Genomic DNA, 17,158 nt, shown 5'->3' on the forward strand with positions numbered 1-17,158 from the left:
CTAAATGTTCTCCAATGCCAAGAATTGGGCCTTTACAATGTTCCTTTCCATGGCCCGAGACTGACTGTCCGGCCATGCACTGCCAAAGTCATAGTAAAACCTCTTGTATGCTATTTTTATATCACTCAATATTGTGTTCTGATTATGAGTGGGTTCCTGATGAATTTGCTATCACAAGAGAGGTCCCAGCTCCAATAAGTTTGAGAACCCCTGCTATAGCCTGACACATGGTGTGAGACTTAGAAATGACCCAAGTTCCCAGAGCATCCAGTCACATGCCACCAGGCCGTACATCCTCTCAGCCTGGCATGGCAAACGTGTCAATCACCCCGAAACTCCATGAACTCACCACAGTCACAGAGCGGAGGGGATGAGGAGAGATGGAGAGACTGTAAAAATAAAACAAGGGGGAAAAGGGTTGCAGATGGAGAAACATGAAGCGCATTGTTTGGCCATGAGCTCAAATGAGAATTAATCCATAGCGTTTTATATAATCCGGCTCTCTGTGTGTTAACAGTTAGCCGACATACACAGGATGATTTTCGGGACTTTTCCTATTTTGCCACGTTCATTGCTCCCCGTTTCCAACCCCTCCAGCACAGGAGCGATGGGGACGAAACAAAGCAACGTGAAGGAAACTCCTTTCAGACAACATTTTAGTGTTGACAAAAACCCTTGCAGAGCTTTGTGATTACATGGGACAAGGAAAATATTCAGACCATAGTTATGTCACTTTGACTGTAATTTCACACTTGCCCCTCTAGTGTGTGTCACCTAGGAATGCATTTGAGGAAAATTACTAAAACGCGCAATTGGTAACTACAGCTGCTATGACCATTGACTAACATGGACGATATCTGGTAGAAAGGACTATGAAAGACCATGAGAAGGAGTAAAAGGCCCCTTCGGATGGGTAGTAGAGTGGTGATACTGTAGGTAGACATTACCAATAAACTGAAGAGGAAGTAATCATGTTTCCAACACAACAGACACACTGGTATGGCCAGGCAATAAAGATCTACAGTGCCTTCAGAAAGTACTCATACCCCTTGACTTATTCCACATTTTAAGTTACAGCCTGAATTCAAAATGGATTAAATAGATTCTCTCAACGATCTACACAAAAGTTTTGAAAATTTAGCTAATGTATCTAAAATTAAATACAGACATTCCTCATTTACATATAGTCCATTCAGAAGTATTCACACCTCAACTTTTTCCACATTTAGTTATGTTAAAGCCTGCATTTAAAATGGATTACATTTGGGGTTTTTTGTCAATGGCCTACACACAATATCCCATCATGTCAAAGTGGAATGATGTTTTTATAAATGTTCACAAATTAATAAAAAATGAAAAGCTGAAATGTCTTGAGTCAATAAGTATTCAACCCTTTTGTTATGGCAAGCCTAAATAACTTCAGGAGTAAAATGTGCTAAACAAGTCACATAATAAGTTGCATGGACAAACAATGTGCAATAATAGTGTTCTACATGATTTTTGAATAACTACCTCATATCTGTAAGGTCCCTCAGTCGAGCAGATAATTTCAAACACAGATTCACCCACAAAGACCAGGGAGGTTTTCCAATGCCTCGCAAAGAAGGGTACCTATTGGTAAAAAGCAGACAGTTAATATCCCTTTAAGCATGGTTAAGTTATTAATTACACTTTGGATGGTGGATCAATACACTCAGCCACTACAAAGATACAGGCATCCTTCCTAACTTAGTTGCCGGAAAGGAAAGAAACCGCTCAGGGATTTCCGTATGAGGCCAATGGTGACTTTTAAACAGTTAGAGTTATATTTCTGTGGAAAAAACTGAGTATGGATAAACAACATTATAGTTCCTCCATAATACTAACCTAAATGACAGGATGAAGACTAATTTGTCCGAAAAAATGAATAACATAATTCCACTTCGACATTATGGGGTATTGTGTATTTAAAAAATGTAAAAAAATGTTTTATACATTTTTTTAATTCAGGCCGTAACAGCAAAATGTGGAAAGGGTTGTGAATACTTTCTGAAGGCACTGTATATAATCCTGGCAGCTTTCTGCCAGCTGCCCTATAGTCACTTCCAGACATGGGGCTAAGAGCGAGGACGTCAGTCAGTTTATCACCAAGTCGTCTTAGCGTCTCTCTCAAACACAGAAGATGTAAGTAACCTAAGCTGAACATTTAACACAAACGTCTCGCATGTACCAGGAGACCGTCTAACAATGTCACAAATGTCAGCTTGGCACTCGTCCTGCCCATCTTAGTGCGGGAACCTGAGGTATTATACCCAGAATACTAATTAGAGAAACAGAGAGGCGCCCAGCTGTAGTTCATATCAGCATTTATAGTGTTATTACAACATACTCGGCTCCTCATTCCATCGCTGAGCCTGACCTGGTTACTCCCTCAGCTTCCCTCGGTCAGTCAGACAGTGAGGAACCAGGCGTGTGTGTTTACTCAGGGTCACTGGAGAACGCAGCCTGGGTGTCTCGGCCTTGCAGGCCTGGGGATGAGGAGAGAGGTTTTGGGTTCCACATATCCCCCATCAGCATGGCACAGCTGTGGTGGGAGATGGGCCACTCAGGCTAGGGCCCGGGTGTAAGGTTTTTGGGTAGGGTAGTGTTTAAGACAACAGGGGTGAAAAATCAATGGTGTGTGCGTGTACATGCATGTCTGCCTCCGCACCGATGACTTGGCGACTACATGTCACCACTGCTACTCCCCTCCTCGCCTTGCCCTTTAGCCATACTTGCCTCAGAGTTAAGATCTAGTAGGAGACCTGTTGCCAAAACAGGATCTCTGTCATCATTGCTCCATTGGCCCTTTGATACAGGCAGCCCAGACCACCTACAGAGCATAGCTGAGAGACTGAGCCCATGTGATTGGTGGATGGGGCCTTTTATGATGCTATGGCCAGATAGCACTGATGGCTCTTTTCTTCTCTGTCGTCGGGGAAATACTCAGGGGCGCCATGGCAAGGAAGCAGCACCTGTGCTAATCTCCACATCGCAAGCTGGAATGCCGAGACGTTGAAAGCAGTTGAAAGCAGTTGAAATGTTTCAACGCACACAAGGCAGATGCACGCACACGAGGCAGATGCACACACACACACACACACACGAGGTACACACACACACACACATACACACACACGAGGCGGCAGGTAGCCTAGTGGTTAGAGCGTTGGACTAGTAACCGAAATGTTGCAAGATCGAATCCCCAAACTGACAAGGTAAAAATCTGTCCTTCTGCCCCTGAACATGACAGTTAACCCACTGTTCCCCAGTAGGCAGTCATTGTAAATAAGAATTTGTTCTTAACTGACTTGCCTAGTTCAATGAAGGTTAAATAAAAAATAAACACGAGGCAGATACACACGAGGCAGATACACACGAGGCAGATGCACGCACACACGAGGCAGATACACACGAGGCAGAGGCACGCACACACGAGGCAGAGGCACGCACACACGAGGCAGAGGCACGCACACACGAGGCAGAGGCACGCACACACGAGGCAGAGGCACGCACACACGAGGCAGAGGCACGCACACACGAGGCAAATGCACGCACACACGAGGCAAATGCACGCACAAACGAGGCAAACGCGCACGCACAAACGAGGCAAACGCGCGAGCAGAGGGCGAGGCAGTACGAGCAGAGGGCGAGGCAGTACGAGCAGAGGGCGAGGCAGTACGAGCAGAGGGCGAGGCAGTACGAGCAGAGGGCGAGGCAGTACGAGCAGAGGGCGAGGCAGTACACTTGTGTATACACAAACACAGGAATAGGATTTAGAAAACTCACACTGACAGACATACTCACAAACCCAAAAAGGCCTCTTCGATAGTCAGAGACAACGCCATCATTGAAATGTTTTGAGTAGTGGAGTCTAAGGACTGGTCAACATGTTCCTTTCCCACTGTAGGGAGTGGTGGCTAGAGTCACCCGGCCAAGACTTACGGATCCCAAAAGCGTCACATTTTTATGAACGATGAATCGCCTGATGCAATAAGGTGGTGAAAAACAATACGGAGAAGGAGAGAGGGCTATCAGACAAATGAGGCCCACCACGGAATGCAACAGGACGCTGTCATGATATCAGCATTGTGATACTACGATACCAGATTTTTCTTGGCAAAAAAGAAAATAGGAAGCAGACTTAACTCTATGGTGCTTTAAAACCAGAGTTGTGGGTTTTATTCCCACAGGGGACCAGTACGGGGGAAAAAATGCATGAAATGTATGCATTCACTACTGTAAGTAGCTCTGGATAAGAGCGTCTGCTAAATGACTAAAATGTAATGTAAATGTAAAACCTACTTTTGTAAAATAGTGTGTGCAACATCAAAATAAACAAATGTGACTCTGGGTGACAACATAAGTCAGTTTTTACCAACATTACGAATGTTTTCCTTTAAAATGATGCCCACTTCATGTTTTGTTTCCTTTTCCCCCTTACTTCCTAGTATCCCGATATTAGTATTGTGACAACACGAGTGTGTGTGTGTGTGTGTGTGTGTGTGTCTTTCAAGTTTTATTAGTCGTGTGTACGGGATACACATGGTATACATCGTCCAACAAAATGCTTACTTGCAGGTTCCTTCTGGACAATGCTACAACAATAAGAAATAAAAGAAAATGAACTAAAGTAAATGGCAGTAAGATAGATGTATTTGATCTTTTTGCATAAGTATAATACATTAAGGCACAAGTAAATCAGTAGTTTTCACAATTTTACAAAAATCATAATTTGACCCAGACAACTGGCAATGGAGCAACATTTGATATTCCATTATGTTAGGAAGTTGAAGAACAGAAACCTAACTGTTGCAAAGGAAGGAGGTGTGTGGGTGGGGAGAGACGGGAAGAGACAGAGAGACAGAGAGAGAGACAGAGACACAGAGAGACAGAGAGACAGAGAGACAGAGAGACAGAGAGACAGAGAGACAGAGAGACAGAGAGACAGAGAGAGAGAGAGAGAGAGAGAGAGAGAGACAGAGAGACAGAGAGACAGAGAGACAGAGAGAGAGACAGAGAGACAGAGAGACAGAGAGACAGAGAGACAGAGAGAGAGACAGAGAGAGAGAGACAGAGAGAGAGAGACAGAGAGAGAGAGAGAGACAGAGAGACAGAGAGACAGAGAGACAGAGAGAGAGAGAGGTAGCTGCTGGAATCTTTTCCTCTGTGACAGAACTGACCATGCCTGGGTCTATTTCCCATTTGGTGACCATAGATACCCTGTTAACGGTTATGAGGTCCATCTACATAAAATAATACATGGTAGTGGCGGCAGACTCAGTTACTTCAGTCTAAACGAGGCCAGTTGTATACACTTAGCCCAGACGCAGTAAACAGGGCACATGCAGTAAATGCCTCGGCTTTTTTTACAGGCTATCGACCTTAACGAGACGTCCTGCAGATGTTTCTAGGTCTGGGAGGGAGAGGGCCTGCCTGTGCAGAGGTAGAGAGAGAGAGTGGTTATTAGCATAGGCTAGGAGGCTGGGAGCTAGAGCGGAGGACTCACTGGTTGCTTTTCTCTGTGTCTAAGTGGATCCAGATGCAGCCAGAACAGCGGAATAACTAAATAGAGATCTTCAGTTTCTTGGCAATTTCTCGCATGGAATAGCCTTCATTTCTCAGAATAAGAATAGACTGACGAGTTTCAGAAGAAAGTTCTTTGTTTCGGGCCATTTTGAGCCTGTAATCGAACCCACAAATGCTGATGCTCCAGATACTCAACTAGTCTAAAGACGGCCAGTTCTATTGCTACTTTAGTTAGAACAACAGTTTTCAGCTGTGCTAACATAATTGCAAAAGGGTTTTCTAATGATCAATTAGCCTTTTAAAATGATAAACTTGGATTAGCTAACACAACGTGCCATTGGAACACAGGAGTGATGGTTGCTGATAATGGGCCTCTGTACGCCTATGTAGATTTTCCATGAAAAAAAAATCTGCCGTTTCCAGCTACAATAGTCATTTACAACATTAACAATGTCTACACTGTATTTCTGATCAATTTGATATTATTTTAATGGACATTTTTTTTTTTTGCTTTTCTTAAAAACAAGGATATTTTAAAAGTGACCCCAAACTTTTGAACGGTAGTGTGTGTGTATGTATGTATGTATGTATGTATGTATGCATTTTTATTCTATTTCGTAGATTTGGAATACATTAGTCTACTTTATTACAGAGAAATACACATACATACATTTCTCTGTAATACAGTAGACTAATGTATTCCAAATCTACTCAGGTTGCCTAAGAAATAGAGTAGAAAGGACAGTGCTGAGTTACTAGACACTACTCATCTAATATCATCAACAACTGGACCTCTTGACCTAGAGCAATCAGCTACGATCTAAAGAAAGTTATATTCCAAACGTATACAGATAATTAGACTGGCTACCTCAAGTTCTTTTTCAAAAGGATCACAAATTAGCTTAAGCCTTCTTAGAATTTTGGAAGCCATGAGCAAAATGGACATTTGTGGCCACAGCATTCCAATAGGGGACAGAGGCATTAGGATTAAACATGCTGTGACTGGACGGAATTTCTATCACAAGATGGAATTCACATCATAGGTAACAGGTTGTCCACAGAGAAAACAACAGCTGTGCTGCAGGCCTAGGCCAGGGCAGAGGGGGCTTTGTCCGTCATAGCAGAGGGGAGGCAAGGTGGCAGGGAGAGAGAGCTCACACAGCGCATTCCTGCCCCGACTTGGAGCGTGTGTCTGCTCCGAAAATCTGGAGCACCATGAGGAGGAGCACCAAAAGGAGTAGGGGATGGGGGGGTTGAGGAGGAGACGAGAGTATAGGAAGAGGGGGATGTGGAGCGGGGCAGAAGCTTTAAATCCTCTCTCCCTCTGCTCAGGCGGACTCAGAGATGGGCTGATGAGTGTTTTTTTGCTAAGGGTTCTGTTGTTGTTTTAAAAGCCGTCCAGCGGGCCCGCTGCTGCCCTGTCGGTTAGCACAGCGATGATGAAACACGCTCCTCTGAGCACATTTCACACAAGGCTTAAACTTACTCCGAAGCCAGGCTGCTGGTGAGGTACCACCCGGCCCGCCTATGCCAGAGAGCAGTCATACAGACGAGGAGCAGAAAGTGAAAATGATACCAAATAAGATTAATGAAGCATGAAGACGTGACCACAATAACACACAGTTAATATGAAGTTCATAACGGAACATCAACATGCATGCCTGAAGTTGTATAGCCTACCTGGAGTTAGAATAAGGTGAGGACAGTATGACCTAAAAAAACAAGTACAAGCCATTGACCAGGGCTAAACTATGGGAATCTGAACAATCATCAACCAGCCTTTTACAATGTGTTTATAACAACGACAAACACCTAGGCCTACATACCTCTACGATGAAAGGTTCACTGATGATTCAGCCTTGCCCTCAGGCTAGGTAAAGTCCCATCTGCCCTACAGCCTGCATTAGGTAACTAACAATAGTACCCCAGACGATAATAAAAGCATGTGTGTGCACTGCAGAATGTGTACAATGTATTCATTCCATCACTGTTGACTATTTCTCTAGTCCATTAGCAAACCAGCTCAGTCTTTCAAGTTCCCCCTCTAATTCATATGTCACTATCATGACCTTTAGCCAACTCATTCACACGCACTAAGGATTGGCTATCGTAGCGATTAGGCCTGGTTTATCATAATCACCATAACCCATGTTACATTACATGATCAGAACTCTGAACTCCATAGCCACCAAACCGGTTTCTGCCACTGGGAGCAATTGCCTCAGTGGTTCACTTGATGGTATTTGAGCAAGAAAACAATGTCTATCTATAATTGCTATGAAACAAGAGCAAGCGAGGGAGACAGAAGGAAAGTAAGAGCAAGGAACAGAAGGGCGCCTGAGCAAAAGAGAGAGGGGGGGGGGGGGGTTGCACCAGCTATTTGAGAGAGGAATGCACAGGAGGTCACATTCCTGACTCCACTGCTGTGGCTTGCCCTATGTTCAACTCTCTCTCTCTCTGCTGTGGCTTGCCCTATGTTCAACTCTCTCTCTCTCTGCTGTGGCTTGCCCTATGTTCAACTCTCTCTCTCTCTCTCTCTGCTGTGGCTTGCCCTATGTTCAACTCTCTCTCTCTCTCTCTCTGCTGTGGCTTGCCCTATGTTCAACTCTCTCTCTCTCTCTCTCTGCTGTGGCTTGCCCTATGTTCAACTCTCTCTCTGCTGTGGCTTGCCCTATGTTCAACTCTCTCTCTGCTGTGGCTTGCCCTATGTTCAACTCTCTCTCTCTGCTGTGGCTTGCCCTATGTTCAACTCTCTCTCTCTGCTGTGGCTTGCCCTATGTTCAACTCTCTCTCTCTGCTGTGGCTTGCCCTATGTTCAACTCTCTCTCTCTGCTGTGGCTTGCCCTATGTTCAACTCTCTCTCTCTGCTGTGGCTTGCCCTATGTTCAACTCTCTCTCTCTGCTGTGGCTTGCCCTATGTTCAACTCTCTCTCTCTGCTGTGGCTTGCCCTATGTTCAACTCTCTCTCTCTGCTGTGGCTTGCCCTATGTTCAACTCTCTCTCTCTGCTGTGGCTTGCCCTATGTTCAACTCTCTCTCTCTGCTGTGGCTTGCCCTATGTTCAACTCTCTCTCTCTGCTGTGGCTTGCCCTATGTTCAACTCTCTCTCTCTGCTGTGGCTTGCCCTATGTTCAACTCTCTCTCTCTGCTGTGGCTTGCCCTATGTTCAACTCTCTCTCTCTGCTGTGGCTTGCCCTATGTTCAACTCTCTCTCTCTGCTGTGGCTTGCCCTATGTTCAACTCTCTCTCTCTGCTGTGGCTTGCCCTATGTTCAACTCTCTCTCTCTGCTGTGGCTTGCCCTATGTTCAACTCTCTCTCTCTGCTGTGGCTTGCCCTATGTTCAACTCTCTCTCTCTGCTGTGGCTTGCCCTATGTTCAACTCTCTCTCTCTGCTGTGGCTTGCCCTATGTTCAACTCTCTCTCTCTGCTGTGGCTTGCCCTATGTTCAACTCTCTCTCTCTGCTGTGGCTTGCCCTATGTTCAACTCTCTCTCTCTGCTGTGGCTTGCCCTATGTTCAACTCTCTCTCTCTGCTGTGGCTTGCCCTATGTTCAACTCTCTCTCTCTGCTGTGGCTTGCCCTATGTTCAACTCTCTCTCTCTGCTGTGGCTTGCCCTATGTTCAACTCTCTCTCTCTGCTGTGGCTTGCCCTATGTTCAACTCTCTCTCTCTGCTGTGGCTTGCCCTATGTTCAACTCTCTCTCTCTGCTGTGGCTTGCCCTATGTTCAACTCTCTCTCTCTGCTGTGGCTTGCCCTATGTTCAACTCTCTCTCTCTGCTGTGGCTTGCCCTATGTTCAACTCTCTCTCTCTGCTGTGGCTTGCCCTATGTTCAACTCTCTCTCTCTCTGCTGTGGCTTGCCCTATGTTCAACTCTCTCTCTCTCTGCTGTGGCTTGCCCTATGTTCAACTCTCTCTCTCTCTGCTGTGGCTTGTCCTATGTTCAACTCTCTCTGCAAAATAGGCAATACTACTCTAGCTGCCTCTGGAGCAACACTAATCACATTTTTATTGTCACATGCTTTGTTAAAAAACAGGTGTAGAGCAACAGTAAAATACTTACAGGTCCTTCCCAACAATGCAGAATACAATCAAATATTTGAAATTTAACACGAGGAATAAATACACAATGAGCAATGATAGCTTGGCTATATACACAGGGTACCAGTATAGAGTTGATGTGCAGAGGTACGAGGAAATCTAGGTAGATATGTAAACATAGGTAGGGGTAAAGTAACTAGGCAATAGTAGCAGCAGCGTATTTGATGAGTGTGAAAGTGTGTGTGTGTGTGTGTGTGTGTGTTGGAGTGTCAGTGTAAGTATGTGTGAGTGTGTGGATAGAGTCCAGCGTGTGTTTGCATAGAGTCAAAAAGAGTAGATAGTCTGGGTAGCTAATTGGTTAACTATTTAACATACAAAATGCTTCCTACTGGGCCAATTAATGAATAGAAAGGAGGGGTGGGTGGGGTGTACAGATAAAACTGGTGTAGAGTACACTGGTGAAGAGAATATGCACCAGATATCAAAAACACCCCATTATGACTGGAGTAGGAAGTCCAAAACAGAGAAAAGCCAAATGAGAGATTTAGCAAAAGCATCCGTGTTCATTCATTGCCTTCAAGCTAGGCTACATGTAGGCTAATGGTGTGTGAACCCCGGGTCCGTGGAGCCTTGAGCTCTACCTGTATGGACTGGGACTCAATTTGACACGTGCAAGTGTGAAAAGAGCACGTTACTTGTGACAACATTTGTTTCAAAACCTCTCATTTGAATTATTTTTTTAACTCAAACGTGATGGAGGATAGGAAACAAGGAAAGGAGACCATAAGAGAGTGTTGGTACCACCTGCATGCTGTGAACAGCCCCCTAGAGAGAGGGGGCGTGTCAAGCTGACCTAAAGGAGAGATTCACCCTCTACACACACAGCTTTTGCCAGTCATCAGCTAGGGACTAAAGTGGCTTTGCTGACCACTCCTTTCCAGGTGGTCAAACTGACTCATCAAGGTGGTGGTGCTCAAGCGGGGGCACAAAGGCCGTTACAGAGAATTGACAGTGCAAAATGTGGGGGGGGCAAGACGGCCTTCCAACCACCCCCGCAGTGGGACATTCCAACATGGAAACAGATGACATGAGAAATGTCAATATCTACTTTACCGGTAAGTTCCACCAGCTAGCCTAACTGTTCCAGAACCGTCAAAATAGGCGTCAAAACTACATGCCAGCATTAGAAGTAGGCCTAATCACAAAATTAAATTTCCTTGACCAAAAATCTCTTCACCGTTCAAGAGTCAGAGTGTACGTATCATCCATCTAAACAGTCAGATAGCAAAACAGTAACAGAGAGTCATGTAGCCGAGAATAGGCCTATTTCCTCTGACACACCAGAGTGCTGTCTGTCTCTAGAGCTAGGCCATGTGGCCAGGACCAGGCCACCAGGGGCGAAACAGCTGGCCGCAGTGAGCGGCAAATCTTACCAGGAGGCGCCTGCTGCCCCCGTCTTCAGGACCCAAAGGGATCAGGGGGTAGCTTTGGTGTCTAGACTGCACAGATTCCATGAGTTCCAGACAAAAGACAGAGGGGGGGAAAAACAAGGGGTGACTCTTCCATGGGCCATACATGATGAATGCAGCTGCTAGAACAGCCCAGATCCCTGGCATAGGACACCAGGAAGTGGGGGTGATATCACAACATGCCTGCACTAGAGGGGGGTAGGCTAACCAATGCTCCTCATATGGAGAGACTGGAGAAGTATATCCTGGCTATCAAGTAATAGTCTTCAAAATTAGATCATGCTACCCATAATTTTGTGTATTTTGTCTATAACATTTGAAAGTTTATCATCTCACTGGCTCATTGACCTAAATCAGGCAAGTAGGCCTGCCTCATTAGATTTTTCCATGGCAGGTGCATTAGTTGGTCTATAAAAGACGTACAACAGCCAGTATGTTTCTTATATTAGTCTACATGAATCCTGGAAGAGGCCAAAATAAACGCAGGAGGACCATGTCAGACTAGCTTGCAGCACAAGAGGGCAATAGCCTGGAAAGTCAGTCAGGAACCTGGGGGAATGGCCTCCTCACTCTGCTCACATCCCTTTCTGCTCTACAATCTCCATCCTAGACCACACACACCTCTTTCCTCCTTCCTGTTTCAGGCTTGTTTTTGAAGGGACAACGGGAAAGAAAACAGAGCATCTCCTCAACTGTCCTTTAGATACATTTACACAGCATTTCCCATTTCCTGAACCCCCGCAAAAACCTCCCAGCAGGCAGCCGCCATGCCTTGGTGCAAGCGCCCTTGAGAGGAAAAACAATAGCCGATACGGAACAACCGCGATGATCAGGTAACAAATGACAGGCTTTTAAATCTGAATTGCAATATTACCAGGAGTTAGAGGAAATTAGGTAGGGAAGACCAACCTACTCCAATTACTCTCTAGAAGCCCAACTCTGATGTTCTTGGGTGGTGACACAGTGGTGCAGGGGGGAGACAGGTCTTTGCTTGCCCTGCTCTGCCTCTCTCCCTGGCTGTGTGTGGAGGTCTAAACCGGCCTGGTGAGAAGCTTTGCGTAGGCTAGCAGCTCACTAGCTAGCGAAGGCGTCCCGGGTAGAACAACATGGATGTGAGTGACTGAGTGCTGACATCACCCTCCTCTCGCAACATGACTCACATCACCTTGTAACCTATCTGACTCATTGCAGGAGGAAGGAGAGAAAAATATATATATAATAATTCTGCCACTGACCCTTTGCCGGAGATCACTCCAGTCCTCCTCTCCATTTACTGGCAGCACCTTTTATTTGTATCCTTAACCATTATTGTTACGCAAGAGGCCTCCGAGTATCTATCCCTGCCGAGACAATCGCTGTATTAAAAGAAATTCAGTATCACTGGCATGCAATCTGATTAAAAAGGGAACGTGTTGACAAACAGGCTAGCGAATCAAAGTTTTCTATACAGAATCCCTGAAAATGTTCATGCTTAATGTTTGCACAGTGCCCCTGTGAAAACAAGGAGACGCATCTCCTGGGGCTTATCCAGTCAACTCGGCCTGACTTTCAGTCAAAGCAGGCCATTTACTCTTTATATCACCTGTTGCTGTTTGTTGTCTCCACTAGCCTACTATGGTAAGCTTCATCTGAAAAGCTGAGGAAACACAAAAACTGTCCAACCCACCAATAACTGGAGTACAGTGATGAAGGAAAAAAAAATAATAAGAAAAAAAAAATAAAATAAAAAAAAAAAAAAAAAATCGCCATGTCAATTGACATCAGTGGGATATTATTCATCAATCTCCATGACCAAACACTCACACGAACCCTCTCACACAAATCAATAATGCTGCCACAGAAGATTGAGTAATAGCATGGGCATATTAGCAAGGTCAAATGATAGCGAAAGGAACTGAGATGCAGGTTCTAATAGAAACTGTGCCTGGCTCATCACAGCCCTGAAACCTATATCACCAACGATCATAAAAGGTTGACCTTCAGGGTGAACAAGCATGATGAAACCAATCATGACCAAACTCTACTGAACTGTGAACGAGGAAGAGTTAAGTAGAAGCAGATTCGGAAGAGAAGACAGGGAGGGAAAAAAATACAATATATTGTTAATGACCAAAGTAGGGGGTAGGTACAGAAACAGTGTGTTTTTACCGTGAACAGTGAACACGTTACAGTGATGGGCTCCATGCCGTGATGACTCCCTCTTCCCTCCCTTGATGAAATTCAGCGCTGGCAGACTCGGTCTCCTCTGGTCCCCAACAAATTTCCCCGGCTGCTGCCCCATATGGGCAGGGTGCCAGGCCGCAGCCGGGTCACCAAACTGGGCTCTCTCACCACCTGGGTGTAGGGAACCTGGTGGGTAGGAGATGGAGAGCAGGGACCCCCTCCGTGGTGCGAGTTCCCTCAGTCAGTTTGGTCTCTCCTGGTGCGGTGATGACTGGAAAGTGGAGGCGGCGGGAGATGCTCACTTCTGCATCCCACCAATGCAGGAGTTTTGGATGGAGGTCAATGCAATGGCAAATGGGCAGGCTGATCCTTATTACTCCAATCCCTCCCTCTTTATCATGCATTGACTGCTTTGGTGGAGTCTGATACTGTTAGATAAGGTCTCTAATGGCACTTGTGGGTTTTATTTATAAGACGAAGGCAGTCAGAAGAATACTGGAGGAGGCCCAATCAAAAGACATGAATGAAGATCCAAGGCCTAATCGTGATGACTTACATTAATCCAGCATGAAATAACATAATGCAGGCCTAAGCCACTATTGTGCTCCATCGACATGGTTGCTTTAAAAGTAAAGAGGACTAAGAGAACAACTGAGAAAGCTACTATCAAGATGAGGAATTACACAGAATTATAGAAAAGGCACAATCATTTCTACACTTACCAGCTGAGCTGAGAAACCTCAGTTCCATATCTGGTAAAATGGTTCATAGAGTTAGCAACCGCGGTAGTCAGCTACAGGCACCAATCCTGGTAGTCCCAATACAGTATATCTGCAGACACAGGTCATATAACACTTGCCTAGTCAAATACCTGCTACATGTTGTACAACAGTTGTGATCATGTCAATACAGCACATGGCCCTGTAGCAACTTCCTCCTAGACTACAATAACTGGATAATATGTTTTCTGATTGTGCCCTTTAACAAACGTATTGATTTTCATCTCCATGCAATCCACTCATCTGACAGGCCTTAAATGTATATTTGACATTTAACTCGTTTTGCTGTCATATCCCTCTGTGACCATCTCTCATGCTTTTCAGGCCACACTTAGGCATGACAAAAGGCACTAGTACGGGCTAAACTGTGTTTGATGAGCAATCATGGGAAACTTAACTAGTTAGCATTACTTAGATGATAGCCACTAGCTTTACCAGAAAGCTAATAGAAAAGGTTTAAACACTAATTAAATGAGCTAGTTTGCAGACAACTGAAGAATGTTATTCAGTAGCTTTGAAGATGCAAGAGTGCTCGTGCAACACTTAGTTTGTTGGAATGCTAGCTAGTTCCAGCTAACGGTGGAGCTAGCCTTGCCTGCTAGATGGCGTGCGAGACCTTGGAAACACACATCCGAACAGTCAACATCTGTCTAACTAGCTAACTTGCTAATAACCAACGATAACTTCGGACTGAGTACGTTGTCGTCTCGGTTGAATCAATAGTGACAACATGAATGAAGTTTTGGCTAAATGTCCACCCAACCCTTGGTATTCAATTATTTGTCAAACTTCCGCGTCCACCGTTCTGCAGAGTTTATCTCCAGCAGTGCATCCCGACCCAGGTACTTTAACCAAGGCGCAGACTCCAAACTTCTCGAGCCAGCCAGTGTGTTGTCAGGGAGTTTTCGCAGCTCCTTCTAAACATGTGCAAATAACAAGCCCGTCGTTTGTATCTCCCCGATTCCTATACTTATTCATAGCTCTTTAGATAAAATATGTGCAATTAACTTCGGTCGGATAGTCGCCGCTGAGGCCGCCATATTACTTCCGTAAGCAAGGTGGTTTGCTAAAATATGGGTGGGGATACGTTTTACGTCAGAGCGTGCGTGGGTAAGTAGATAGGGATGGGGCCCCACACAGACCCATCTCTTCTGTGTTTTTGATGGGACGTGCTGTACTACTCTGCAGTGTGTCAATGTGGCTAAAGTCATAGACTGACATAAAATCATTGCAAAGTATCAACTGTTGATAAATAGCAGTTTCACTAAAGGTAAAGTAAAGGGCAGGCGGTAGAGTTGGTTTCATGAATCAAAAAGTTGTCTTTACTGACTGGAGTCGTTTCAACTCATCTTCAGAAAATAGGAGTAAACAAAAAAGAAAGAATCAGCTGAGAACTTTTTGGGATGGACATAGACGAGCTGTTTAAGATTCCTCCACAAGGATCTCTCATAATCTCAGAACGTGTGCCCTCTTGAGGTGAGATAGTCTTATTGGGGAAACCTCTAAATAAAAACACTACTTGCAAGCATGATTAAATCAAGTTCTCACACACTGATAGCTTGAGGCATTTCTTACAAGAGTAGTTATTCATACAAAAGTACAACATTATCAACATTCCTCTGACCTCCTCAGCCATTGCACCAGCTGTCGTCATCGGCGGCTCTATTGTAAGAAACACCTGGGTTCCCAGGGCAAAAACCCTGTGCTATCCAGGAGCACGAGTAGAGGACATTACAAGACTGCTTCCGACCGTTCTACGACAGATGCCGGGAGCTGATGCTGTCGTAGTCCATGTGGGGTCAAACGACATCAGGAGGCCTAGCTTGGAACTTCTGAAAATGTATTTTAAAGAACTGATTCTAGCACTGAAAGATTCCAAAAAGCGGCCAATCATTTCAGGTCCTCTACCATTGTTGGTCCATGTGTGTGAAAGATTCAGCAGGCTACTGGCATTACACACCTGGCTAAAAGATTACTGTACCTCTGTTGAAATCACTTTTATAGATAACTTTGACACCTTCTGGAAACAGCAGATATTCTACAGGAATGACGGAGTCCATCCAAATCATCTTGGCTCCTGGACTCTGTCCACACATTTCAAGGCTGGGTTGAGACAATGACTTATCAATGACCCAAAACCAGCAACCTGGTTCAGGTTATCAGTCAATTATTACAAACAGCAGAGGAATGAAATCATCAACATGTTGATCACATCTTTACTAATGCTGCAGAAATTTGATTTAAAGCAGTATCCAAATCCATAGGATGTAGTGATCACAATATCGTGGCCATGTCTAGGAAAACCAACGTTCCAAAGGCTGGGCCTAATATATTGTATAAGAGATCATACAATACGTTTTGTAGTGATTCTTATGTTGATGATGTAAGGAATATTTGCTGGTGTGTGGTGTGTAATGAGGAGCAACCAGATGCTGCACTTGACACATTTATGAAATTGATTATTCCAGTTACTAATAAGCATGCACCCATTAACAAAATGACTGTAAAAACTGTTAAATCCCCTTGGATTGATGAGGAATTGAAAAATTGTATGGTTGAGAGGGATGAGGCAAAATGTATGGCAATTAAGTCTGGCAGCCCAACTGATTGGCAAACGTGCTGCAAATTGAGAAATCATGTGACTAAACTAAATAAAAAGAAGAAACTATACTATGAAACAAAGATAAATAATGTAAAGAATAATAGTAAAAAGCTTTGGAGCACCTTCAATTTTGGGCAAAAAGGCAAACTCGGCTTCATCATTCATTGAATTAGATGGCTCATTCATCACAAAGCCCACTGATATTGTCAACTACTTCAATTATTTTTTCATTGGCAAGATTAGTAAACTTAGGCAGGACATGCCAGCAACAAATGCTGACACTACACATCCAAGTATATCTGACCAAATTATGAAAGACAAGCATTGTACTTTTGAATTCCGTAAAGTGAGTGTGGAAGAGGTGAAAAAATTGTTGCCTATCAACAATGACAAGCCACCGGGGTCTGACAACCTGGATGGAAAATTACTGAGGATATTAGTGGACAATATTGCCACTCCTATTTGCCATATCTTCCATTTAAGCCTACTAGAAAGTGTGTGCCCTCAGGCCTGGTGGGAAACCAGTCATTCCGCTACCCAAGAATAGTAAAGCCCCCTT

The 17,158-nt window shown here is 44.6% G+C and overlaps 1 protein-coding gene across 1 annotated transcript in view; it reads right to left on the bottom strand.

The window, feature by feature from the left end:
- The window catches only part of LOC106563284 (tyrosine-protein kinase ABL1), a 53,610-nt gene extending 38,544 nt beyond the window's left edge, over positions 1 to 15,066 (bottom strand). Inside the window, exon 1 of the mRNA XM_014128749.3 lies at positions 13,204 to 15,066. Within this exon, the coding sequence (XP_013984224.1) occupies positions 13,204 to 13,336 (133 nt within the window). The 5' untranslated portion in view covers positions 13,337 to 15,066. The remainder of the gene's footprint in view (positions 1 to 13,203) is intronic.
- Positions 15,067 to 17,158: the final 2,092 nt, after the last annotated feature.

Source organism: Salmo salar, chromosome 11 (assembly GCF_965601325.2).
Source record: "Salmo salar chromosome 11, fSalSal1, whole genome shotgun sequence".
Lineage (NCBI taxonomy): Eukaryota > Metazoa > Chordata > Actinopteri > Salmoniformes > Salmonidae > Salmo > Salmo salar.